The sequence below is a fragment of the Oreochromis aureus genome, linkage group 5, assembly GCF_013358895.1.
Source record: "Oreochromis aureus strain Israel breed Guangdong linkage group 5, ZZ_aureus, whole genome shotgun sequence".
Classification (NCBI taxonomy): Eukaryota; Metazoa; Chordata; class Actinopteri; order Cichliformes; family Cichlidae; genus Oreochromis; species Oreochromis aureus.
In genome coordinates, this window is record NC_052946.1 from 5,019,863 (window position 1) to 5,047,857 (window position 27,995).

General features: G+C 41.7%; 1 protein-coding gene across 7 annotated transcripts in view; it reads left to right on the forward strand.

Annotated features, from left to right (window-relative positions):
- The window catches only part of iqsec1b (IQ motif and Sec7 domain ArfGEF 1b), a 287,807-nt gene extending 262,715 nt beyond the window's left edge, over positions 1-25,092 (forward strand). For 5 of the 7 annotated variants that reach the window (XM_039612111.1, XM_039612112.1, XM_039612114.1 and 2 more), the window contains 13 exons: positions 7,790-8,069; positions 10,233-11,494; positions 12,032-12,193; positions 13,087-13,209; positions 14,635-14,801; positions 15,285-15,424; positions 15,984-16,013; positions 16,176-16,301; positions 16,396-16,495; positions 17,405-17,566; positions 17,680-17,856; positions 18,937-18,986; positions 21,611-25,092. In XM_039612111.1, coding sequence (XP_039468045.1) covers positions 7,790-8,069; positions 10,233-11,494; positions 12,032-12,193; positions 13,087-13,209; positions 14,635-14,801; positions 15,285-15,424; positions 15,984-16,013; positions 16,176-16,301; positions 16,396-16,495; positions 17,405-17,566; positions 17,680-17,856; positions 18,937-18,986; positions 21,611-22,165 — 3,334 coding nt within the window. In that variant the 3' untranslated portion in view covers positions 22,166-25,092. Of the gene's footprint in view, positions 1-60; positions 222-7,789; positions 8,070-10,232; positions 11,495-12,031; positions 12,194-13,086; positions 13,210-14,634; positions 14,802-15,284; positions 15,425-15,983; positions 16,014-16,175; positions 16,302-16,395; positions 16,496-17,404; positions 17,567-17,679; positions 17,857-18,936; positions 18,987-21,610 lie in introns of those variants that run through there. The other 2 variants (XM_031744417.2, XM_039612116.1) reach the window with 2 other exon arrangements.
- Positions 25,093-27,995: the final 2,903 nt, after the last annotated feature.

Sequence of the window (27,995 nt, forward strand, 5' to 3'; positions counted from 1 at the left end):
GGAGGCCAGAGCTATAGTGGCGAAGAGTTGAAGGAGAGGGGAGCCGTCCTCTGTCAGAACACAGCACAGTCAGCCAGCAAATGAACATTTAGCCCAGGGATGGAGTAAGTGAGGTCAGGGCGGTGATGGATCTAGAGTAGGGGCTCGCAGGGTAACATGTGGTGTCTGCAGTGTGCCTCTGACAGGACTCAGTCCTTACTGGAGCTGGAGTCATACAGCTGGTAAGTGTGTGCGTGCTTGCTCTGAGTCTTTTAATAGCTGCTGGACACGTACTTAGCTTCTGATTTGGCTCTCAACGGGTCTCGTGATGCAGCTTGTACATTTCACTAATGGCAGCTGCTGTATTTAGGGGCCACTGCCAGCTCAATTGAGAAAGCATTAATAAATGTCCAACAAAACTGCTGGTACTGCTTATTAGATGAATTGCATTTAATGAAGTAGATTTTTGTGCCAGGGTGTAGCTGCTGATGAAGAAGCCCGCTTTGCATGAAAGCCGTTGATTTTCCCACTGAGTGCCAAGCAAGTGAATGCAGCTGAGTCATATTTTACTGTTCCTAACTCAGTGCCCTCTAACTCAGGTTTAATCAAGTTAGGCTTAATCAGCTCACGATGAAACGTACAAGTCAGCGTGGATGCACAGCAAACGTCTGAGTGGCAGGTCGGAGTAATTAATTCATCACTGCAGAGTGACACAGTGAGAAGAGACTCAGGTTTTTGAAGAAGTCACACAGCAGCACAGGGAGGATGTCTCCAGGGGAGGTGGTGACACCAGCACTGTCCTCGCATCACCTGCCCTCCCTCCTCCTCCCTCCCTCTCCACTGGCTCTGACACACCAGCGCCCGCTACCAACACATCATTAAAATTCTATCAGGCGGCAATTTATGCACTGTCATGGGACTCTGAGGCACTCTGTGGGTTTCTGATTCGAAACGGCAGCTGTAATGAAACAAGAGGGAAGGTGCACCCTGGAGGAAATGTGGGTGTGATTGTTTGTGTTAAGACTTCAAGTTTTAACACCACATCTGGCACCTCTGCTGGACGGCAGGACCTCTAAACGTCAGGAAGAGGTTAATATTTTGAAATGGTGAAAAGAGTTGTGTAATGTCTTCAGTGGCTCCAGTGGAGTTTTCTGAAACCTGAGATTTGCGACGTCACTGGAGTAATGTTAGCTTGAACCAGGAGACTGAAGTTTTGTCATGGAAAGCGGAAGAAGCGGCTGTTTATAAAACAGGGCGGGTCTAATGTGCAGAGCGTCTCACTGCTTCAGCCACTCTGTAAATAAATAGTTTGCTTTGGACCATTTCTCAAATGGACTTTCCAGACAGGGAAGACAACAACTCCGAGGCCCTTACATGATTTTCTGGGGTTGTCACGAAATTATTGGTTTAGATTTGTGTTATACAGACATGGGTAACTGTTATGTTAATGCTTCCTTACAGCTTGTTACAGACATGCTGAGGATTTCAGAGAACTTTGGCATCTAATTTAGACCAGGCGGTGCAGGAAGTTGGGTATTACGTGTAAGACCTTTGCAGTCCTGTTAAACACTCGTTATCTTATCCTTGACATGAAGGGAGAGCAGTTCTCTGATCTCGGCATCAGACCAATTTTTGCATGTATTTGCAGTCAAACTGACTGTTTCCAAGTGAAATCTGGCAGTAAGGCCCAGTATTATATATCTGACTCCCTGACATAAGAGGAAGTTACACTTTCTTTACATTTCTTTCCACAGAAATGTAAATACTGTGATGTGCAATGTTATGTCTTGTCTCAGAGTGATGCTGAAAAACTGCTTCATGCATGTATTATTTCTAGGCTGGATTATTGTAAATAATTATTATCAGGCTGTCCTAAAACCTCCCTTAAAAGCCTTCAGTTGAGAGTGACAGGGAAAGAGACAGCACATTTCTCCCATAGTGGATTCTCTGTATTGGCTCCCTGTTAAATTCAAAATTAAATGGTAAATGGTAAATGGCCTGTATTTGTATAGTGCTTTACTAGTCCCTAAGGACCCCAAAGCGCTTTACACAACCAGTCATCCACCCATTCACACACTGGTGATGGCAAGCTACATTGTAACCACAGCCACCCTGGGGCGCACTGACAGAGGCGAGGCTGCCGGACACTGGCACCACCGGGCCCTCTGACCACCACCAGTAGGCAACGGGTGAAGTGTCTTGCCCAAGGACACAACGACCGAGACTGAATTAAGTTTGAAATTCTTCTCATCACATACAAGGTCTTGAGTAATCAGCCCCAACTAATCTTAAAGACCTCATGATGCACTGAGTCTTTCTTCTTTGCTTACCTCTTTTCACACTCTCCCTTTAATTGTTAGTTATCAATAATTACTGTGTCTTTTGCCCTGTCTCATGTTTCTTCCTGTTAAAAGGGAGTTTTTGCCCCCCACAGTCGCCAAGTTTGATTGTTGGGGTTTTCTCTGCATTATTGTAGGCTCTTTACCTTACAATAGAAAGTGCCTTGACTGCTGCTGTGATTTGCCATTATATAAAGAAAATTGAATGGAACTGAATTATGCATGTCTGTCATAGTAACAGCGAAATATCTGCACTCAGATGCAGCTGTTTGTCGAATTAGATTTATTATTAACACATAGTAGAAAAGAGGTTGGATGGATATATAATTCAAAGTAAGTATTCTTAAACTAATTTCTGAAATAATCAATGTAAATAAACAAATGCCTGCCGTACAAAGAGTCCCCCTGGGGGGAATTCTGCTAAGGATTAGGCTCTAGGATTATGTCGTTTGTCAGTTGTCAACTGCATTCGTGTTTGCTCTGCACTGAAACTCATTCAGAAATGTTACTTGGTCTAATGTAGTAATAAGATGGCTGTCAATCACTGAAGTATGACCGGGATGTTTAGATGTAAGGCTGAAATGTTCCACTGCTAACAGGATAAGTGAAATAGAAAAAGCTACTCTTATGAAAGCGGTTCAAGTATTCAACTGGCTGACATTTTGGAAGCTGTAGCAGTGTGTTAGGTTGAAGCCAGATTATAGTTAACACAAGAGGAGTCCCAACACGGTAACACTGATACACTTAGCTTAAACAAATATCAGTGATCCGGGTACTTCCTGCTTCAGCCATGCTCCCCACAGTCGCTGCTGCACCTCAGTTTCTGGTCCAGCACTGATCCAAACACGTACCAAACTGAGGTAGTGGAATTACCTCCATCAGCATCTCAAACATTGGAGGTGCCAATCCCAGTTCTTCCAGCATCTTTATGATATCTCTGTAGCAACAATATGAAGTTACATTCTTTTTAGAAGTTAGCTAGTTAATTGGCTACATGCATAACCTCTAATTAATATGCACCTATACAGTACTACAGTATGAAAACTGGAGCTATCTAGGAAGGAGATCCTTTAGCGTTTTCTAAAACCTGTCACACTAATTCTTCCTGCTCTGAACAAATCTCTCTCTCCCTCTCTGACTGCTGGGGTACTACTTCATATATGTTGAAATATAAGCAACATATTCTTCAGTCATTCTCATGCAACATAACCAGCTAACTGAAGACATCAGCATGCTGTAAGTGGTTTGAGTTTGGTGCCACGTTTCGAGCATGCCAAGCTCTTCTTCCGTCTAACGGAATTGATATTTCCAATTAAACTTCCTCTGCTGAAGCAGATGTATTATGGCCCACCCTTCAGTCTAATTAAAGGGCTCTCTCTGTCTGATTAGATTAGTTCCTTTTAAAATTAAAAATGTGTTGAGGGTGCACAGGGAAGGGAATGAAAATGCCGAAAGTGGTTTTAAAATGAGTATGAGTGTCCAGCTTGAGAGCGGGGACGTTTCCCTAATAGGAGATGTTATCACGTGACAGAGAAACTGTCGTTCATTACAGTGACTTGGCAAAATAAACATTATTGCAAATATATATATATTTGGCCTTCCAAATTTGTTCTAAATGCCACTACTGTGGCTAAGCTATTGTTAATTTTAGGCACATTTTTTTTTCCCCAGGACAAACTTGAGCTTAAAGATTCGAAGAAGGGAGAAATGGTTAACTTAGCTCCTCTCAGTGTTTAAATATCTGTCGACTCACTCATCTCAAAGTTCACAAACTAACACAACCCTTCTTTTTTTGTTTAAATGTTTTACACAGAGCAAAACAGGAACACAGTAGTTTAAAGAACAGCTGTGGTGTAACTTCTCCTGAAACCACAGAGTTGTTTAAACTCCATACTAACCATGCAAGGATAGGAGTAGAAAGGTTTCCATGTCAGCGAAGCATAATTGGAACCAAATTGGAACTTGTCCAAAGACTGGACTGAAAGAAAAAGATTAGAAAAGATAGAAATGGACTTCTCAGATTGTGTGGGTCAGAGTAGAGCGGACACCTCTGGACACCTCCCAAGTGAGGTGATGAACACAGCATTTGGTTATTTTGAGCATTTGAACAAATGAATCATTTTTCAGATTTATCTCAGAACACCACCAATATAAAATGTAGCTGTTTTTGCTTTGATATGTTATATTTCTCAGTAGAAGTCTAACTTATGTGATTGGTATAGAGTGAATGTAGGCCCATTTAAATATCACCCTCTTCAGAACGATGACAGGAATCATTAGTCTACCGCTTTGCCCCTATCCTGGATATCAAATCTCTTTCCTGTTCAAACTTTTACTTCACCCTTTATTATCTAATTTTGACACATTCTCCCATAGAGATGCGCCTTTCTACCTCACCCATCACACTGATGGCAAAAGGAACATTTTTAAGAGAAAGCTGCTGAAATCTGGAAAAAGTGATTATGCATTGTTTTTAAAGTCAGACCCCATCACGCCCTGGCTTGATGAAGTACTGACACATTTCTCTCTCTGACTGACTGTTCAGGTCAAATGGTACGCAGCCAACAATAGGCCAACATCCTGCAACATGGATGTCTTGTTTTTTCTGACAGTGCCGTTGTGTACTGCTGTGTGAAATGAATTGATAATGAAAAGCATATCTGCTAAGTGTTTCTGGATGTCTAACTCCTCATGCCAGTGCAGTAGTCGGTGTGATCTTTTACAAATCATGATTGCACATGAAGCTATCGGCAACTTTCTGATTTGTGTGATGTCTCAGCCTGGTTGGTGGTAGCTGGTGGACTTGTCAATTTGCTTCCTGAGGGCCGACAAAGAGAGTCTCTCATGCAGAAATAACTGTTTAGGAGATGCAGATGAAGAGTAACAAACATGGATGCATGTTACAAAATATCAAATGTTACATCCAGTTCTACTGCACTGATACCACATAGTTTCTTAAACAGCAGTTCTCCACATACAGAAATATGCCTACACACTATTTATAAGCAGCTGGGCTGTCCTTTAAGTACCCCACTTGAGCCAAAACACATCAATGGTCAGAGGCCACGCTCTAGGCTAATCTATTTTTCAGGCCTCCCCAAAGTGAGACCTCACCAAATAAACCAAAAAAAAGTCATGATACATACCACATGTGGTGGTTTTACCCATTCTTAGATGGTGGTGGTGAACAGAGGGGTTTGCAGCCAGCCTTAATGATAGGCTTGTCTTTTTTTTTTTTTTTTATTAGCAATTTAATGTAGTGTTCTGCCTAATTTAGAAGTGAGCTCGACTGCAGTTGACAGCATGCACTAATAGAAAGTGGCAATTAGAGTTGTACTATATTATGCCTGTTCTTGTAGTGTTGATTGATATCTTTCACGAAACAACGTAGACACAAAAATTCAGTTAAGCTATCTCCAGTGGTTGCTGACTAAATGATTAGTACTGAAGAGCAAATCAAACTCATATGTGAGAACTACAGCAAAAGATACAAGTGTAGTTGTGCACTATGATTATTATCCCCACCTCACTGCATATTAAGAGGCCACCAACCTGACGTGTTCACCAATTGCTTCAGTGTGATCTCCTTCTTGTTGTTTTTGCAACAAATAATTCCATGACTACATTCACGGAAAAACGGCATGTGCAGAAAGCAAACTCTTCAGTCCTGCCAACTGCGTGCATGACAAACATTCCACTGTGAACATATCAGCAATCACCTTTTGTTGGACTATATTTGCAGTTTAATCAAAACCACTGCATTTAAAAAGAGGCAGCTATTTCATCTGCTGTCATTTATATTTGGCTGCATAGCTCTGTTCTGGGACCTCCACCATAGAGTAAGAGCATCAGCAAGACCCAGTGCAGAACAGAGCAGGAATCAGTAACATGATGGCATGAAAGGAGGAGCTGGGGTGGAGGTGGATCGCAAAGGGGCATGTAAGCTAATGAACCCTTAGTAGTTGCAGTAATGCTTAAGTAGTAATGCTTGTTTAAAGGATGTAGAGGTGCTCATGTTGTAATAGAAGCACAGGTTGGTCTCTTAGGGTTTGATTCATGCCGTGGACCTAAAGTCATGTCTCCCAGCTGTAAGTCATTAGAATACCCATCTCAGCTAGCCAAACTTCTTTTTTAAACACCTGTATTAGGCTAACAGGCTTCCTTTAATTGTGGCTCTGCCATTAGTATTTCAGCTCCTTATGGTAAGTTCCCAGTAGATATGCTCTTCCTGTTTTGGTAGCCATCATCATCATACAAGGTGATAAACAGAATTGCATAGTAAATGTGTGACTGATAGGGAACACACATGTTCTCATTATTATAGCCACTACATTGTGAAATGAACATTTATTTCAAAATGAAGAAGTAAATAGAGAAGTAAAAAGAAGCCTGCCGATAGCAACTTTAAAGTGAGCCACACAGCTGTATGACCGATACGCTGCTGTCACCTGCAACCCTATACTTTGTGTTTTAAGTGTGTAGATAGCAGTGGATATTAGTATAAGCAGTAAATGAGCAAAAAATCATTTGCAACTAGTGGGAGGGAGGAAGTGCATATTCACTTTGATTTATGATAGATTCAGTTGCCATCTTTTTTTTTTTTTCTATCATCAGCAATCCTCATTTCAGAGCTTCCTTCCTTTTTCATGGAATTTCACACTTTTGACTAAAATGTTTATCTGCAGTCTAATAAGCATTTACATTGACATCCAGTTCTGTACAAAGAAAAACTTTCTTAAATCAAACATTTGTCAGTGGAGAGGGAGATCTCATTACGTCAAACATTCAGAAAGCAGTCAGATCAGTCCTGTAAGGAAGAATCTTTGATTGTTTACAGGAATACTTATGGAGCTGTCTTTGAGAACCAAATATATGGTAGGAAATCACAACAGTGTAAGATGTGTGGTGAACAGCCGTATGCTGGGAGAACAGATCTATAGCAGTTTACAGTCTGGAGCGAGCCGGTCGGTCATTGCCAGTTTATCCAAACTGATGTTTGAACTTCTGTGAGAGAACAAAGGTCTGTATTGATCTCAATATTCAAGGCACTACTTCACATGCTTTAATCAGTTCTGACATGGTGCTCCTTTGTTTATAGTAAGAGATTGGGTTTCTGATAATGTTGTGGTAATTTCAGCATTAGTGGAGTTAAAGTGTGTCTTTAACAGTCAGCTTTTATTCACAGTCATTTCATTTGTTTTAATTAAGACATAGTGCCTCACTCGTACGGCTGCTTGGGATAGCCTGAGGTTGTTCCTGCTCTGCAAAGAGAATGTGTAAAGACGGCAGGCTGCGCAATGACTGCTGCTATAAATTCACTCGCTTGCATTTATACCCTGCCAGCAGTATCAAAGTTCACTTTTTCCATCTGTCACGTGCTCTGTGCTGACACACACAAGGGAGTGTGTGCACTCAGGAAAATGACTAAGCAGACTAACTTGGCGTGCTCTCTGTGTGTTTGTGTGCCGCAGTGTGGAAGGTGATGCTCCAGGCACTGAAGTGGGAGCTTCTTTGGACCCTAGTGGTGGCTACAGTTGTGTCCCAGTGACCCACAGCGGCGGGCTCGGCCCCGACCACCTGGACAGCCAGCTCTACGGGCACATCTTGCTGCCAGGCCACTCACGGCCCCGACGGCCCAAGCTTCAGCACTCTCAGTCCATCCTCCGCAAGCAAGCAGAAGAGGAGGCCATCAAGCGCTCCCGCTCGCTGTCAGAGAGCTATGAGCTCTCATCTGACCTACAGGACAAGCAGGTGAGATAGGAAAGGGCCACACTAACTTCCATTTGTTAAAACTTAGAGTAATGAGTAGCTTGCACACAGAGGCATTATGAGCAGATGTGTAGTAGATCCTAGTTTTTCGTGGCACATCAAAGGAGAATTATTAGCCAAAACTTCAGTGCCTTTCAACACTGCCAAGGTTTTTCCATTTTTCACTTTCTGACTGATTTATTCTGAGTATAAAAACAAAACTTCTGTCAACATTAAAAAAAAAAAATTGCAACCTGTTGTATTGTATTCTTATAATGTTTTCATTAGTTTGCTGCCCACCATTATCTATTAGCTTTACACCCCATGGTAGCTGATGTGGTGCATCAAGTCCTTCTAGTTTGGAAGTCCAGTTAGTTTGTAATGTGTATTTAGGGCCATGCAGACTGTTACAGACTTTCAACACATAAAAAATTCATAATCAGAGCAAGTCATTTCTTTTTCCAGCAGTAGTAGGCATAGATGGTTTGCTTGGTCTTCAGCCAAGTACTAAGGGTCTACATGACAGTGAATTCCACCATTTTTCCAGAGAACACCAATAACTTAAGTAGCAGCAAACTTAGGCATCAACACACTCAAAGGGTCCTGTTCAGTGACTTGAATAGGAGTAAGTTGAGCGAATATTGAGATTTGCTACCATCCTCAAGTAGCCATTAAAGGGAAATGAAGTTTTTGGCATTTTAGGATTGACTTCATTGTTCAGCCTCAGAGGTTGTGGTTTGACCACAACATGGAGAGGACTATGGGTAGTGGAAACCATACAGCGTCTTATCTGTGAGCAAGTCCAAAGAAAAAACAGACAACTAAGCATTAAAGTGTGTTGCTGAGTAGAATTTGAGACTCTTGTATAAGGATATCTCAGGAAAATATGTGCCTTTATATGGCCTTTAGAAGAACTGCGTAAAAGATCATCTAGTGACTTTGGTGACCCCAGTAGAGAGCATCATTCCCTCCTTAGCTCTGTTTGTGTGCCAACCAAACAGACTCACAGCATAGTTTGTTTATATAGAGTATCTAGAGTCTGTTTGCATTTATTTATTACTTCTATAGTTTCACATTGCTGAAGCCCACAGGAAAGCACTAAGAACTTAGAATGAACCAGAAAGACGAGAGTTACTAAGCATACTGTCAAATGTAGCTAAATGCTCTTCTGAATTATTTATCACATGACATATCAAACTGTCATTGTTTCAAAATAATAGTGTTTCAATAATAAATAGCATCTGTATGACAACTATATTAGTAATACATTATCAATAGGAAATGATATCACCGCTTAATCCTTTTGTCACCGCTTAACCTCTTGCATTGAAACTTCTTGTCATGTTCCATTTGTGGAGAGTATAAATCCACTCGCCTCCTTGGCCATCCCATAAAGAAGTGGTATAGATTTAGTGTCATTTTTTACCCCTATGAGTCCATAGGTGGAAACCAGGTCAGTGTAAGTGGTACAGGAATGAGAGGGGGGCAATGCAATTCAGCCCCGACATTATTCTAACTATAGGCATATAGTTTGAGACTTTTCAGTATAGTAGTATACAGAATACAAGACAGGATACTGTTTCTCTCAAGCACTGCAATGATTCAGTAGGATTTGTTCTTTTCAGTTTCACAGAAAAAAGCAGTTTCTGGTTATCTTACATTTATATTAATGAACTAAAGTGGTCATACAGTTAGAAAATGTACTATTTCTCATAAAACAAGCCACCTGTACCCATTGTGCTTACAGGCTGTGGTGAATGATTAGAATCCTTGCTAGTTTTTTCAGAGCTTTCAGCTGTTACTCCCAAGGCTTCATTCAGTGAACAAAGCTTGTTTAGTTATTGATGTCACCATGTCTTAAAAATAATGTGGTCAAGTCTCTTTAATTAGACTGTGTGATCATAGATGAACCATCTTTATCATAGCGGTGTCATTTGTGTGTCAGACAAATATCTTTTGCCAGAGAGCTCAGGAATTTAGCTTTCTGGGTTTTCTTATTTTTGTTTAGTTTTTTGTTTTTTGCTTCGGTTGTACCATTGCAGGATGCCTTTGCAAGCCTCGAGTCTCGTAAGAACACGTCTAAAGGGACTATTGAGAAAAGTGTTCCCGTGTTCCCATGTTCCCATACGTTTTCATTTCTCTCAAATTTCCCTCCTTTCCCTACAGGTGGAGATGCTAGAGCGCAAATATGGTGGGCGTTTCATAACCCGGCATGCTGCCCGCACCATACAGACAGCTTTCCGCCAATACCAGATGAACAAAAACTTTGAGCGTCTTCGAAGCTCTATGTCTGAGAACCGTATGTCCAGACGGATCGTCCTATCCAATATGAGAATGCAGTTTTCCTTTGAAGGACCTGAAAAAGTCCATAGCTCCTACTTCGAGGGAAAGCAGGTCTCTCTAACAGATGATGGCACTAAAATTGGCGCACTAAGGCAGTCAGACCATGGCGGGGAGATGGGTGTGCAGGCCAAGACCCCCACCACACAGAGCGACTTCACAGATGCCATCACAGAACTAGAAGATGCCTTTTCAAGGCAGGTGAAATCTCTAGCTGAGTCCATAGATGATGCTCTGAACTGCCGCAGCCTACATGGTGAAGACAGTCAGTCAGAGCCAGGGAGAGGCCTCCAGGATATGGACAGAGAGGTCACCTGTCAGGTGAAACCCTCCCACAGCGCCTCAGAACACCGTAAACTCGATGAGATGACGGCGTCTTACAGCGATGTCACCCTGTACATCGACGAAGAGGAGTTATCACCACCCCTCCCTCTTTCTCAGTCTGTAGACCGGCCCTCAAGCACAGAATCAGATTTGCGCCAGCGTTCGCTCAACTCCTCACAAGATTATTGGTCTCTTGCTCATAAGGATGAAAAAGGAGACACTGATACCAGCTGCCGCAGTACACCTTCCTTGGAATGCCAAGAGCAACGTCTACGGGTAGATCACCTGCCCTTATTGACCATAGAGCCTCCCAGTGATAGCTCAGTGGAGCTGAGTGATCGTTCTGACCGCAGCTCTTTAAAGAGACAGAATGCCTACGAACGAAGCATCAGCAACCAGCAGAGTAGCCCTAAACAAGTCAGCCACAGCCTGCCACCTCGAGGGCCTTCCAGAGAAGAAGACACTTCCCGACATCGATCGCGACAGCTGGAGGCCCATCTGGCAATCAATGGTACAGCAAACCGGCAGAGCAAGTCAGAGTCGGATTTCTCAGATGGCGACAATGACAGCATCAACAGCACATCAAACTCCAACGATACCATCAATTGTAGTTCTGAATCCTCGTCCAGAGACAGCCTGCGTGAACAGACGCTCAGCAAGCAGACGTACCACAAAGAAACTCGAAACAGCTGGGACTCACCTGCATTCAGCAATGACATCATTCGCAAGAGGCATTACCGCATTGGCCTAAATCTCTTCAACAAGTATGTCCACGCCACGATAGAACATCACTTAACACATGATACATTCACACACTTTGGCGTGTTCAAATTAGATGCAGTTCATTTCACATGACTTACAAAATGGGGGGGGGGGGGTTGTTTTTTTTGTCTTAGAAACTCGAAATGAACCTCACATTAAAATGCAGTGATGTTGATTGGAACAAGAACTGTCTCTGCCTGTTCTGCTTAAAGTGCAAAACAAGCTTCAAACTCATTCTGCTCCACTTCATGCCGAGCAGTTCGTTTGAGCCCGGCTGATTCTGTTTAATCATTGCTGATTGTGGATTTGGTTTCTTTCTGAGCCCGCTATAAATTGCCTTTTAATCATTTGCGATAAACACTGTAGAGAGTTGTAACTCTCTCCTGGCTTCCCTACGTCCTGTCCCTCATGCCACACACATTTGGCCGTGGTTAGGAGCGCAACGAGATAATCACAGATTTGGAATGTGTCCTCACCCACTCTCATTTTGCCTCTCTCTTTTTTGGTCTCTCTTTCTGTACTCTTTCCTGTGTCTCTAGGAAACCAGAAAAAGGCATTCAGTATCTGATAGAGCGAAACTTTGTTCCAGACACTCCGGTGGGTGTGGCCCACTTCCTGCTCCAGAGGAAAGGTTTGAGTAGGCAGATGATTGGCGAGTTCCTGGGTAATCGGCAGAAACAGTTCAACCGGGATGTCCTTGAGTGAGTCTGCAGCAGATCATGCCGGTGTACTCTTTTGGAATATTTGTATTTGCAGATGAATCATTTCAGGCTTTTGATTTAAGTTGCCAACTATGCCAGTGCACAGAATGTTAGTTTATTTGCCTCCTGGGAACATAAATATAAATCATCATTTAGTTGCAAATAAGGTTGGCAGTTTGTAATTTACCCTCATTCACACTGTCTAAGGACTATATAATGACTCAAGTTACATGCAGGAAATAAGCAGAAATGGAATCCACTCAGGAAATTGCCATGATGCTCAGATAAACATACAGATCCTCTTTATAGTTCCTGGGTTTTTTGATACGAGAGAGCAGTCGTATAGATTGTCTACTCTCCACTCCTTTGTATCATTCAAATAGTGCCTCGTGCTTTAGACTGCACAGACTTATCTTAGACCCACTTGAAATACACCAGCTCTGTCAGAGCCTATTGAGATTCAGTGGAGGATAAGGCCAGAAAAGGTCCGCTGGTGTCAGTTTGACAGGCATAACTAAAGGGCTCCTTGAGAAAATGTCTATAAATCCAGACATGCAAGGTATCACTGCTTCGGAGTGCTGAGTCACAATCCTCTTCTCAGCAGAGGAAGAACTAAACATTTCCTTTACTTAAGTAAGTGTCAAGTGAGCACAAAAACTCTTGCTCCCTTTCATGTCCTGCGTATAATCTGAAAAATCAACAGCAGATTAACTTACTCACTGGCAACAACCAATTTTGTAGTCATCCTTAATCTTAAACTTCTCCAACTGTTCTTCACCTACGTGGCCAAAAACCCCCCCCAAGAGCTTCTAAAATATTCTAAGTTGAATTGGCAGGTGCTTGTTACACTCCCAAACTTCCTGCTCACTGTTAACTCGTGTGTTTTTCACCAGCTGCGTAGTGGATGAAATGGACTTTTCAGCTATGGAGCTGGATGAAGCGCTCAGGAAATTCCAGGCACACATCAGAGTCCAAGGGGAAGCACAGAAGGTAGAGCGACTGATAGAGGCCTTCAGGTAAGGCATGCTTTTAAAAGCTGGGTGCATAAACATGGCTTTAGTTCCCAAACCAATGTAGGTAGCTTAAATCTAAACCATTACATGTGCTAAACATTCAATAGAAAGGAGGTGTAAAATGATGTTTTTGCAAATAGGGTCATATATCAATTTAGACTAACTGATTATGTGACAGGATGGTCATTATGGGGTTCATTGCCGTGTCTAGTATTTACCACCAACATAGCGTGTATGATTAATGGATAGCACAAACCAACTTTGCTCAATTTCAACAACACCATTATCCTCTAAAACAAAGGTGACACCAAAAAGTCTAAATGTAACGGTCGCGAGCAGAAAGCAATAGAGCGGTGCAAAGCTATTTCAAATCCAGACTTTTGTTCGACCAAGGCATTGTAGAAAATGATTTAGAGAAAATTAGTTCAAAGAGTGAAGGAATACCTCCCTCAGGGCTGCTGATAGATGTTGTTTGTGCCTCATTTACTTTTCCAAAACCTCCAGCAGAAAAGGTGCTCTCATGTGCATAGAGAATTTGCTTCGATCAGCAGTGAGCAAGGACATTTCGGCCTCAGTAAACAGCATAGTTACAGGGGAGATAGTGATGACTGATCATCTGGTGCTCACCTGCAGCCATATCCAGATATGAGTACAAACTCCCTTTGTGGTGGTTCAGAAATTGCCCGTGTAATACCTGGAGGCTGTATTGGCAGATGTTACATTATTTCTTTGACTGCAGAAGAGATAGCAGAGAGCTCAATATTAATATCAGGTGAAGCATTGATACCTATGCCCCGAATTAATCGCTTACAGGGAAGCTTGCACCTTTAATTTGCCTTGAAGTGAAGTTGTCTTACTGATGCCTTCTTATCAACTAGCTCCCATGTTCAACCAAAGCATTGCATTGTAACTTTCCGGAATTCATCTAACATAAGTCAAAGTGAAATTGATGTAATATTAGTTGTGTTATTTAAGTAGTATTAAAGTCATTTTTAGAAACTGGCTCAGGTCTCAAGTCTTTGGGTAGTCTAAATGAGCTAATTAGTCTAACGTGCTAAGGCTAGCATATTGTCACCTACTGTGTGTACCTACTGTATTGTCACCTACTGTATGTTAGTCAGTACTAATGCATTTAATGTAATGCTTATATTTAGATGTAGAATATGTAAGGACATCATAGTAAATTCTTATAATACATGCAATAGCTCTGTTAATATATTAGTTTATCTAGCTAAAGTTAGCATTGGCTATACTTTGATAGCACAGTTGTTCTATTAAAGTAAATAGTTCTGCTTTTGTCTGTTAGGGGTAAATATAGGTGGATTAATGACTCAAAAATATTAATTTACACACACATTGTTTCACAGAACGATTATTTTTGCATTCAGTTTGACTTGAAAGTTTCTGCTCCTTACATATTCTTCCCAGCCAGCGTTACTGCATCTGCAACCCCGGTGTGGTACGACAATTCAGGAACCCCGACACCATCTTCATCCTTGCCTTTGCAATCATCCTCCTCAACACTGACATGTACAGCCCCAACGTCAAGCCTGAGAGGAAGATGAAGCTGGAGGACTTTGTTAAGAACCTTAGAGGTACTTTGTTCTCCCTCACTGCACCACATCCAACTTTCTGTCACAAAACCAATATTCACCTTACACATTACTGTGTTTCTCTGAGGATAAATATTCATCTTAAAATTGAGTTTTGTGCATGCACATTGCCTTGATTAATGGCCATGTCAATAAGGTATTTATTTTTTAGGAAGTCATGGCCAAGAAAGCTTTCCTGTCGAAGCAAAGTACTTTTTAGTTGTCCTCAACAGATTTTGAGGGTATTAGGAAATGGCTGAATAATTTTTCTGCCTATTGAAGTGTCTGTAATTAAAGTACAGTATTGAATGGAGGAGAAAATACTTGTCCACAGAGAGCTGTGAAGGACGTTTCTGTATGTATTTTGAGATACATAAGCAATGCAGCAAGTAAGTAAATTTAGAGGTTTGGCTTGCATAAATCTGCAATTTAATCATTAATCCCTCTTTTTTTCTCTATTTCTCTTTTCCTCTTATCCCTCGGCAGGAGTTGATGACGGGGAGGACATCCCCCGAGAGATGCTCGTAGGGATATACGAACGGATTCGCAAGCGGGAGCTCAAGACTAATGAAGACCACGTTTCCCAGGTTCAGAAAGTGGAAAAGCTAATCGTTGGAAAAAAGCCAGTAAGTTGGAGTTTGACCTTGGACAGCGACATGTGAAGTGTAACTACTTTTCTTTTACAAAACCTCCATTCAAGAGCTGAATCCAAGCAGGAGCATTAACACTAAATTACCCAGTGTACCTCTGAGCTGCTACAGTGTGCTGGTTAATTCATGGCCAACTTTCTTCACTGTGTGACTCTTCAGGGCCACTATACCATTGTGAATTACTGCAGTATGTTGTTTGCCCTGAGTACCAACCACAAAAAAGTCTCAGCTGACAAGCTCTGTAAAAATGAGATAAACATAATGATCTTGAAGGCGTTTATTTGAAAACTACTCCTTCTGTGATTCGATACCTGAGAAATGATCCTTATGATGTCATGACCATTATGGGGGACGGAATCAGAAAAGAGGAAAGTGAAGGATGCTTGCAGTGTGGTTCTGTCATCCATAAAACTATTTTGGTTTTCAATTTGGTCTTAAACATTGATTGAAACTTCTTTTCATTGTTATTGCATACATTTCTTACATGTGTCCCTCAAGCTCTGAAATGTGTCTTGTTTGATTTCTTACTCCTTAGATTGGCTCTTTACATCATGGTCTTGGCTGTGTAAGTATTTCCTTTCAGTTATTTTCATATTAGCGCTGAGTGGGATTTTTCTATTATTCCTCAAGGCTGTATGAGTCATAAAGTTTGAAGCAGCATGTTTGAAAGCTCTCTGTGAAGCACCAAGAGACAGAATAAGAAATTATACTGTATTGTATTGTGCAGGTACTATCCCTACCCCACCGGAGACTGGTCTGTTACTGCAGACTTTTTGAAGTGCCCGACCCCAACAAACCTCAAAAGTTGGGCCTGCACCAAAGGGAGATCTTCCTTTTCAATGACTTGCTAGTGGTACGGCAGATGTTACTTTCAGTAAACAAAGAACAAACTCTGTTTTAGAGTGAAAGAGTCTTAAAAAGAGTGTGTGCTTTCCTTTTTCTTACAGGTTACAAAAATCTTCCAGAAGAAAAAGAATTCTGTGACATACAGCTTTCGACAGTCCTTCTCTCTTTATGGCATGCAAGTCCTCCTCTTTGAGAATCAGTGTAAGTGGTATTTGCATGAAGCACTCACTGTGTTATAGATGTGTGTCCACTGAGAGTCCCCAGACCTCTTAGTTCTAGGAACTAATGTTAGGGAACTAGAGAACCACAAGTTTCTTCAGTCCTGTTTTTGGTCTGATCTCATAACGCAAATTGGTTAGCAGACATTTTAAGAAACTATTACTTTTAAACTGCATCTTTATTACAAAGGTTAAAGTTGACTTTCTCATTGTAGGCTGTTGTGTCAAATTTCACTTCATTTGATTCGGTTTTATTTATATAGCACCAACAAAAGTCATGCTTGAAAATCCAGTTTGATGTCTTTATATGCAAAAAATTCCTAAACAGTTCGGGACTTCCTCTGTAGCTCCATGACTTTTCAAAAAATTGCCACCTGCAACTGTTTACAGTTGCAGGTTCTTATAAATGGCTAATGGACACTAGTGGGAAGATACAAGAATACCAATCAACAAAGTCAAAGATCCCAAATGTTCCATCAACACAACCTCCTAAACAAGGACTGTTTGAAGGTTAAACTCTCGCACTTAAACTTAAGTCAGAACATGGTTCCTTTAACAGAAATCCCAATGGGAAAGTCTATTGGAAAGTTCCTTTTTGATGGATAACAGCCAACCTCAGAGCAAAAAGCTTGCCATCATGGAGACTTTGAACTTTGAATTATATATATAATGCAAAGAATTATATATTTGAATTATATATATAATTCAAAGTCACATACTCCACATACACATACTTTAATATCCTAAATCTGTTGTTTCTGATGGTAGTTCTGATATCCCGCAGCTGGTTTCGGATCCTATTATGTCCTACTGGTAACATCAGTCCTAACTCTCATAGACTTCAATAGTATAATAGTATAATGTCTGAAATGTCATTTTCATCATTCTTTAGACTATCCCAATGGCGTTCGCCTGACTTCAGCCATTCCTGGAGCTGATATCAAAGTCCTCATCAACTTCAATGCACCCAATCCTCAGGACCGCAAAAAGTTCACTGATGATTTGCGAGAATCTATTGCAGAAGTCCAAGAGATGGAGAAGTACCGGATAGAATGTGAGTAAATTGTTCCCATGTTTTTATAGACGATATCAACAGCTGTCTCGCATGAGTATAAAATATGTGGAAGCCAGGAGTATATGGCACATATGTATTTTCTCCTTGCACAGCTGAACTGGAAAAACAGAAGGGCGTGGTGAGGCCTAGCATGTCCCAGAGCTCCGGGTTAAAGAAGGATGCAGGAAACGGAAACCTGAGCCGAGCGAGCCTTGACGACAGCTATGCCATCGGTGAAGGTCTGAAGAGAAGCGCCCTCAGCAGCTCCCTACGCGATCTCTCAGATGCAGGTAAAGTTAGGGGTTGCCATAGTAACATGCTGTCTCATCCCTCATCTAGGCTGAGTAGATTGTGTACTTGTGCTAGATGCTGGCATGACACTGTTTACTCCTTCTGGATGTTAATCGATTTAGAAACTTGGAATACGGCATGGCGGCCATCCTGCTGGTACAGAGTGTCTGAGCCAGTGAAGCAAGGAGATAGAGATGGGTGTGTTTGCTAATGGGCCTACGTATAATTTACTGGAGGCTATCAACTAATAATCCTGCATCACAAGGGGGAGGAGGCAGTGCTATGTAGGTCACTGCGATCAATTTGAGAGTCTTAGCAGTAAGAGGAATTAATGTTACCATTCAGGCGGGGTGTAGACAGGCGGCTCTGCACAGGCACACTCAATGACCTCAAAGTGAGGAAGCAACCTCGAAGACTGAAGTGAGCTGTCGTTTTTTATCAGTGTGTCTTTTTGAATGAGGGGAGAGCCTTTAAAAGCCTGATCAGATCTGGATTTCGGAAGCCTAGATGTTCTCGAGGAACTTTCTCTATCTTTAAAGGGGAGCTCTACACATCTACAAGTACCAGTTATGAGGAGAGCCACAGTTTTGTGGGTGGCATGGTTACTTTGCGAATTTTGACCATCAGCCTGAGTCAGTAACATTCATTGACATTCCTTAGTTAATGACATTGAGTTTAAAACATTGAATATTGCTTATATTTGCATATTTTAGCCCCTGATGCTTTGATTTCACCCAATGTTTTTTACAACTCTCCCTTGGGAGTCTTTCATCTTAATGGACATGAGCATCATTTTATTGCAGTCAGATCAGTTCTTTTGCTGATGGGAAGGTTTCCTGCCAGCAGTGACTCAAGTTGACTGCACAGATTTATCTCTGACCTTGTCTCGGAGCAGTGTCTTGTTCCTTCTCCATTTCCTTTAGTTCTTATTCGCCTCCCTCTGCCACGCTATTCTGCCACTAGCTAGCCGTGTACCACTTTAGTGTGTTAGCATCCTGCCATCGCAGACAGAAGAAATATGTGCACCTCCATATTTTAACCAGGCATGTCTTATCTGTCATGTTACATGTTCTGGGCAGGCAAGCGTGGGAGACGCAGCAGTGCAGGATCACTAGACAGCAATATGGAAGTAAGTTTGGATCAACTGATGCCGAGCTGTCCTCCGACTTTACGTTGCTCACTATGATCACAAGTTTCTGTTTCATTGTTTCTTTGTAGTGTTTTTCTCTCTTTTTTTGAGTGTCTGTGTTTTAGTCGTGAGCATATTGGCTGCTGTGCATGTTTTGAGTAGAACGGGAATGATGTTGCATCTAGCATGTTAACCCTTCACGTACACAGCATGGCACGACTAATAAAGACCTGACAGCTCCGTTGATGATAGGCTCTTACGTTTGAGTTATCTTGCCTTTTGTAGGGGGTAACAGTTTTTAGCCATTACCCGAATGTTGTCCTTTTTTGATCACTCAGGATGAACCTGACAGTTCTACTGCATGCTGACACAGTTTGAAGTTTCTTTTACAGACCTCTGACATCAACAAGGAAGTCCTGTCCGTTCCTTTTTCACTGTTGCACTTATCCAACATAGAGTATGACATGTTCTACCTTCTCAGACTGGGACTGTTCTGAACTTTCTCCAGTTTGTGCTCCAGTTACTAAGTGTTCTGCATTATCTTTGTATTACAGGATAATATGGAAGCCTTTACCCTATTGTTTGTATTGATAACTTATGTTAGCAGATTCAGATGAGTAATTCAAAAATAAACAAATGATAGTGTAAATTATAAAGTAATGAGAACATAACCTGCTCTGTTTTATATATGGCTGACAGAGTTAATTTGATTTAATGATTTGAGACTAGCATACTTTTTTAGTTAACTTCAATGCTAGCTTAAATCGAACTAATCTAACTATTGTCAGACTATTTTTATTATTATACACAGGGGTGCACATAAGTGGTCCGCAGTTGCACATTCGCTGTCAAAATAAAAGACTCGCACCAGATAAGAAGTTTCAACGTGCGTTTGCGTACATATAAAAGGCACTGTTTTTGTCCGCTAGAGTGGGATTTTCTCGGCATATTCTGCACCACATCTCTGTGCGTTCATCATTTATTTGAAGCCAGCTCACCTCCTGCAACCACTTTTCCGAGAATACGCGCTTCTTTTGCGGTTCGGACTCCTTCTGACATTTCTTTGGAGGTGGAGGAACACCAAAGTAATTGCTTAAAGGAGTTTGCTTCTTCGACATCTTTAAGAGTTCTAAACAAATGTCTGTCCTCCTCCAGAAAATCTTATGTACGCGAATGCGCGTTGCAACTTCTTATCTGGTGCGCCTTTTATTTTGACAGCGAATGCGCACCTGCGGACCACTTATGTGCACCCCTGATTATACACAAGTCCCATGAAGAGATAGCACAACTTACTATTTCTCCATCTCTGAAAAACTTCAGACTAGATTCAGAATCACTGGGACTGAAGCATAATCTGTTTGGTCCAAAAATGTTACCATTTTTTAAATGTATTTTATGTTGTAGAACAGAACAAGGAAATATTAAAGGCTTTAAAACACATTTACTTTTAGTTTACTCCGTCCCTTCTCCCCCAAGCTGTGTCTGCTGGAGGTTTCTTCCTGTTAAAAGGGAGTTTTTCCTTCCCATTGTCGCCAAGGGCTTCCTCATAGGGGCTCATCTGATTATTGGAGTTTTCTCTGTATTATTGCAGTCTTTACCCTACATTATATAGTACTTTGAGGTGACTGTTGTTGTGATTTGACACCATATAAATAGATTGATTTCAAATCCTTCAGCACTATAAACCAACATCACAAGTCAGTTAGTTCCAGCTCAAGGTGTTTAACTTTTAAAAACAGTTCACAACTACCGTTTCCTTGTCTCTTAAATAAAATGCACTACCTTCAAAGCACGCAGACACCATCGCAAATCATTCTGAATATTATGTAACTCTGTTAATTTAGCAGTATTCATGTATAAAAACACACGTGTACATCATAATTAAATAGGCTGGATTTTTTGGATTTTGCATATCATCTATTATTAGTTCATTGTGCACTTTATGCATGGCTTTATTCATTTTGGCTAGACTGTGTTGTATTTATCCTATGTTATATTTATTGTTTATTGTGTGTTTTGTGCTATGTAAATGTAAATGTAAAGAAAATGAACAAATTACTTCTTCACCAGGCTCGGGGGAAATTTCTGGTTTAAGTTAAAGACAGTAAATCTAAAAGTATGAGCTGCATGCAAATGGCAAAATACCTTATTCAGGTCTGCAGTGTCAGATTGTTGTCCACAGATCTATAAGTGATTTTACATGAATTTAGAGAGCTCAGAAACCAGAGGTTGGAGTGATGAAAACTCACAAAAGCATCTGCTCTCAGAGCTGAAGACGTACAAGCTGTGTGTCTACTCATGACAGCGCAGACACTGCAGGTTCTGACAGGCTCGGCAAGCTGAGCCTCCAGACCATTTAGGGAGAGTGGAGCGTGAGATGTTAGCATGGATAGACAAACAAAGGCAGTGAACCAGAAAAGGAAATGGAGATGCTTTTCCACAAGGCAGCACAAGCAATCATGGGAGATTTGAGATCAGCTGTAGCTGGTCATGCGGTCGGTGCCGCTGTGAAAAGAATTGAGCGAGGCTGTGCACGCTGCAGAGCATACGAAAGTGCAGGTGTGCGTTTGTCTGCTGTGGATCTCGTGATTGTCTGTGTGATCTGACAGCCTTCTCTCTTGCAGGGGTCCATCATTAGCAGTCCTCACATGCGGCGGAGAGCCCCCTCCACCCGAGACTGCCCATCCCGTCACAGTGCCCAGTCCCTGCCCAACTCTTCCTCGTTGCTTGGATCGTTGTTCGGCACCAGGCGTGTGAAGTCGCCCAGCCCCACCCCTCAGCCCCAGCTGCACCCTACTCTCATCTCCCACACCCCGCACCCAGCCAACCTGCACCACACAGCCCGCGTGGAGACGGAAGGACCAGTGCCCATGCACCCGCATCACGCCCAGTTCTGCCACATGACCCAGAACCCACCCCCTTATCACCACCATCACCACTACCACCCGCCGGCCCACTTGCAGCACCCACCGCACCAGTACCACCCTCCCCCGTCTCACAGCCAGCAGCAGCCGTACCCGGCTCATCCTCACGGGCCCCATGGGCACGGGAGCCACCCACCGCACTCCTCCACCCACCCCACTCACGGCCCTCCCCACCACCACAGCGCGCCGCCACCATCCTCCCAGGGACCCAGCAGCACCAAGCCCAAGCACAGCGGCATCAGCACAGTGGTGTGAGGGGCAGGGCGTCCTCTCTGGACCCTGCAGCTGAACTTTTTCCTCCTGGGCTGACGCGACGGTGGCACTGTGCATCGCCGGTCTGGGGCTATGAAGCCAGACGAGATCCCGTTGTGCCTCCTTCAGATTTTTTTTCCCTTTCTTTTAGAGCCGTTTCTGTCATTTCGTTTCAGGACATAAGACATGTCTACCCGCTTCAGGAGCAACAGACAAGAGCATGCACAAAGACCACAACTACTGTTTGTTTCTCAGTAAACTACGGGAACTCGCTTACTAGTATTTTACACAAGAAGTACATGTTAATCTTCACACAGTAACTTTAAACGTTGTCAGGACGGTTTGGCTGAACAGACACGAAGACGACAGCTCAGCCTCAGCCGTGGCTGTGCGAGTATTTAATGTAGCAGTAGCTCACAGTGCACTGTGATATCTCTGTTAGCAGTGATAAATGTGCCAATTATTAAAGCATTTACTAATTTAGTCACACAGATTGCTTTATGTATATTGTGCATAGTATTTTGTAAAATAATAATATCAAATGTTATTATTATAGTTATTACTACAGAACAAACAGCATCGATGAAAACTGTCAGTATTATACTTGCACATAGGTGGCGTAGTTTCACTGTTAAGAAACCAATCAAAGCTTTTCTTAGTTAGGCAGTCGGACGCAAGAGTACTGCTGTGAATGGTTGCCTTTGAGCTAGAAGTTAGATTGTTGAGGGCTGCTGCACTCCAGCCTGCCTACAGTCTCATTCACTGCACGTGTCTCCGGGGTGGAGCTCTCTCTCTCCTGCTCTGGAAAGCAAAGGAAACCAGCGGCACTCGCTGCTTGCCTGCCCTCCTTTTATTTTTTTAACTATTTTTTTAGAATCCAATGAACAATACGAATATATAAAGGCTGTCCTGCAGCCTGGTGGGACTCTGCAAGTCTGTCCTGCAGGAGGAGGAGGAGGACGCTGGATGTTTTTCATGTGGAAACTGAGGGAGAAACTGTGCAGCAGGAAAACATGTCCCACTGTGGAAGCTCTCAGCTGGCTGAGCGTGCCCTCTCCCTCTTCGGTTTCCCCATGTGTCTGTTGGAGCGGCGAACGTGCCGTAACTGAGTGTTTTGTTTTGAGGTTTTTTCCCTCGGATGGATGCCACGGAGCAAAAATCAATAATTATCATTCTGTGATGGTGACAGCGCCCTTATGCTTGACTCATTACGGAGAGCGGTTTTATATCAATCATCTTTCTGACATATTATGGGATGGCTGGTTCTACCTCCCGGTCATCCCGTGCACAGTATCTGTGGTGTGTGTGTGGAGCGGAGGCAGGGGGGCTGCTGTCCTGGAGCATATTTTCTGTTTCTGAAAACGACAGATGCAGCGTGCATTCTACATAGCTGATATCAATGGCAGGAGTTAGTCTGTATCTGCTTAAAGACTGTGAGATGCATTTTTTAAACTAGTGCAATATGTATTTACTGTTTTTTTTTGTTGTTGTTGTTTGTTTTTGTCTAAGAACAAGTTCAATCTGTTGGTCGTTCTGTTAGTTTCGCCCTTTACTTTCTCCCTCTGGCGTCCTCTGGCATTTCTTTCTCAGTGTTTCAGTGAAGTGCAAGTATCCACATGGATTTGGAGGGACTGGACCGTTCACACTGATACAGAGTGTCACAGAAAAGAACTGCATGTAACGTTATATCTTGAGGCTATTTTCAAACTGTGTACTCCCAAACTATATCAGTGTTACAGTTGACAGTTGTTTAAAAAAAAAAAATGGTAGAATAGTTTTGACTTCTTCAAATACAGCTAACCGAAGTCAGCGATGTGTTCATGTCACTCCAGACGATAAGTAACCAAATCTGTATTTTAACCCGATCCACATGCAGTACAGTAGTTAAACTGGATCGTTAGTGTTCAACTGTAGTTAAAGCAGGACCTGATCAAAGCTGTAACGGGGAAGCTCTGTGGATTCTGTCATTTGAAAATCAGAGTGATAAAAAGGAAACTTTTATCTTCACATTTTCTCTATGTCTGTCAGCGGCACACACGTTACCATTTTCAAGTGGTGTCCAGTAGATCAGTATTCTTAAATATATATGCCCTCAAATAAAGCCACGCTTTATACTTGCTTCATAACATTTGATTGATTAATACGCTTAGAAATGCTCTTTATATTCATTATAAGACAACTTTTGGGTTGCCAAGTTCTGGAAAGTCTCTTCTGGCCTAATGTTAACCCAGTTATACAGGAAATTACACATTTTATGACATACGATAAATTAGACGTTTTTAAGGTTTCTCTCTAACAGTCTAGTAGTTTACACATTCACCTAACAAGCCAAACGTCCCCAATTCAATCCAGAGAAGAGACACAGATTCTTTTGGTGTTTATGTAAGGACGGGCATCAAACATGAGGCGCTACCTGCTTTGGCAAAGAGCAGCCAAAAGTAGTTTTTTTTCCAGGAATCCATAGTCTGCAGCTGACCGATTATTATAAATGGTATTTGTTACACTATTTTTTAGCTCTCTGCTTTTATTGGAGTAGCTTTTGTTAAGGTTCAAATATTGAGGGGAATCCAAAAATAACCACAGATCCAGCCGGGTGCAATTAGACGACATTTTAATGTACACACGTGCGGAGTCCGAACGCTGTGCAGATTTCAGCGTCGAACTATCGTACAATAGTCAAACAAAGGCTTTATAGGGTTGGGGGTGATACTGCTCCCCCCCCTCTCAGACACAATACAGCATACGTCAATCCAAAACCACAAAAGTTCTGTCAACCCTTGACACAGTCCAGAGAACATCGTCTTCGGCTCGGTGCTTCCCCTCAGCTCGTCTTCGCTGTCACTTATCTCTGGGACATCTGGTGTACTTCCTGGAACAGACTAACACGTACGCACCCCAACTTTGCAGTTATAGCAAAACACATCTTAACTTCTTACCTACTAAATGAGTCTACTTATATGTATGTGTATGTGTGTCAGCTTCTGCTGCCCTTTGTTTCACCCTTCACTTCATCGGCTAAACCTCGTAACCTTTCCACCAGACAGAAGGCCACAACTGAAACTATGTGTGTGTATGTGTGTAATAATCTTGACTGATATATATATATAAAACGAATGTTTCAATCTAATACAACTACTTAAAGCATAATCAAAGCTTAATCAAAGATAAATGCATAAAAGACAATAGCATCATCGAAACTGCTCCTCAGAATTATTGCACTGAGACTCTGCTTTCGGTTTCACTTCTGCAGAAGCATGCCTTGCAGAAGTGTTTCCTGTCTCATTTTGGCACAGAGTTACTCTACGTGGGGGCCTTTTCTTTCACCATGCAGTCTGCATATAAACATTTAAGATTATAAATTCAACTCAACAGTTTAAAGTGGTTCTTCTTGGACCTGTAATAAAGACTAATATAATACCAATATATTTGAACATCTGAATGCATCTGGATGCAACATCACTATTAATAATGAAATGGTAATGATGATTATAGAAATAGCAGCAAATAATAGCAGTAAAATATTTCTCCTCTTGACACTTTGCATGCTTTTCACTGTTCAGAATAATCCATGTTTACATACTCAGTTCATCTGCTGTCTGAAACAAGCAGTTACAGCTCTGTTCCCCTTCTTTTTAAGCCATTTAGTTTCTGATTGGCTACACAATGTTATCAGTATATAGATTTTCAAATGTAATTTTCAAAGCTTTTCCACAGGCTAAAGGTACTCTGTTGAGTTTCCAAACATTAGTAGGTTTAATAAGCAATTTTATATGGTTCCACTCTGGTTTGAAAAGCATATATAAACAAGTAAAACCTCCCACGTGTGCAAGCAGAGTTTAGAGTTTGTGTACAAGTCCATAGGGCAGTTTCAAGTGATATTTGTGGATTTACAAAGCAGGTTCCACACTTGGCACAGTTTCCCCTCTACATGTGCTAACTCTCACATCAAACAGTACAACCTGCCTCTTATTGAGGTGATACTCTAAGCAAATAAGATGCAAAAACTATGAGAACTGCTTCAATATTTCCTGGAAAGGTTGAGTGAGGATGTAGATTTGCCAAGACCTTACAACCTGGCAACCCAGAGCTTGTGCTTCTTAAAGTTTTATTACTGATTTTGTAAAGCATTTAATAATGTTAAAAAAAAACTAATTAGATTCTTTATCCTTTTTTTTAGAAAAAGAACAATATTATTTAAAGGTACGTATTTAAAATTGATGGTTAAAAACCTTCTGAAATGAACTGAAGCCATCAAATAATGTGGAAAAAAAATACTATGACTTCATGGACATCATCTCTGTATGGTATTAACCCTGAAAAGCCTGAACCAAGAAATAACTGCCAGGAAATTCACACTCTCAGAACACTCTTTTTGAGAGTGTTTATTCAACCTTACTTTTAATTTTTTACAAAAAAGAAGTGAAATATCAATTTGCATATCCATCCATCCATCCATTCACTTCCGCTTATCCTTTTCAGGGTCGCGGGGGGCGCTGGAGCCTATCCCAGCTGTCATAGGGCGAGAGGCGGGGTACACCCTGGACAGGTCGCCAGTCTGTCGCAGGGCTAACACACAGGGACAGACAACCATTCGCACTCACATTCACTCACACATTCACACCTAGTGGCAATTTGGATTATATGAGTTTTAATTTATTGCTACAACCGGCATTTTTGTGCAATTTATTTCTTAAAAGTTTATTGTGCAGTTTATTCAGGTTTTTCAGGAAAAAAGAAATCACATTGATAATGTAAGGGTCTAAAAAATTCATGTATCAATTATGATATACTTGGCATTACAGGGTTAAGTTAAAATAGGACCCAACCGTACTTTCATGCAATGCACATTTGTTCCACAAGATGGTGCTGAAATAAATGTAACATTATAACTTGTAAATCAGGTAAATCATTAGGAAAACATTCCTATTTGCAATGGTGGCCTGCAAAAGGCAACACGTTAAAAAACATAAAAAATGAAAAGAACGACACCGCCGAAAACATTTCAACACACCTGCTGAGAAAACCACTGCCTCCTGGTGGTGAAAGTTTTATTAACGCATGTGTACAATTTGCAGTGTGTGTTTACAAAAAGTACCTTTAAAATAGATTTTGTTGTGTCCGTGCACTGTAGGCTCCTGTAACTTTCACACCTTATAGTTGGCTGCAGTTTCTGTGCTACAGAGTCAGGAAAGTGCCAATATTGCATTGTTGAAATCAGTTTAACGTGAAATCTACTGGGGCTATATTTAAACCCCAATGCTGTACACGACCAATCACAAAGTGTGTCTTCAGTCCAGGGTTCGAACACTAACAGGCTGTTAGAGAGTAATGGTACAGGCAGACACCAAGAAAGGAGCCCGAGTTACTTTTATTACGCTACAACCTTCCAGTTCCTTCAGAGCACTGATCTATTGTGAAACCTGTCCAGATTCCATGTGAGGTGCTTTGTTGCATGCCATTGATGCCTACTGTTTCTTTCTTCTGCTCTCCTTTTTTGGTTTTGTTTGTTTTTGTTTTTTCAACTGTTGCTCTGTCAAGCGGCGTGCTTGACTAGAACTTAACCTTCCAGCATAGCTGTGACTTCTCTGACTTGTGCTTGTTTACATCTAGATGAGTTTTGGACTGCTAGTGTGTCTTTTCATTTGTGCATCATTCTCCTCCGGCATGCATTTCACCCATATTTCCACTGTAGAGTATAAAGACCTGGCAGCGTACTGCTGAGTGTAAATATGAAATCTAATGTAACTTGAAGTAAAAGTAAAGAGGGCTGGACATGGAGGAAATATTTTAATGGCAAGTTGGTAATAAAGAATGAGTAACATATGTAAATAGT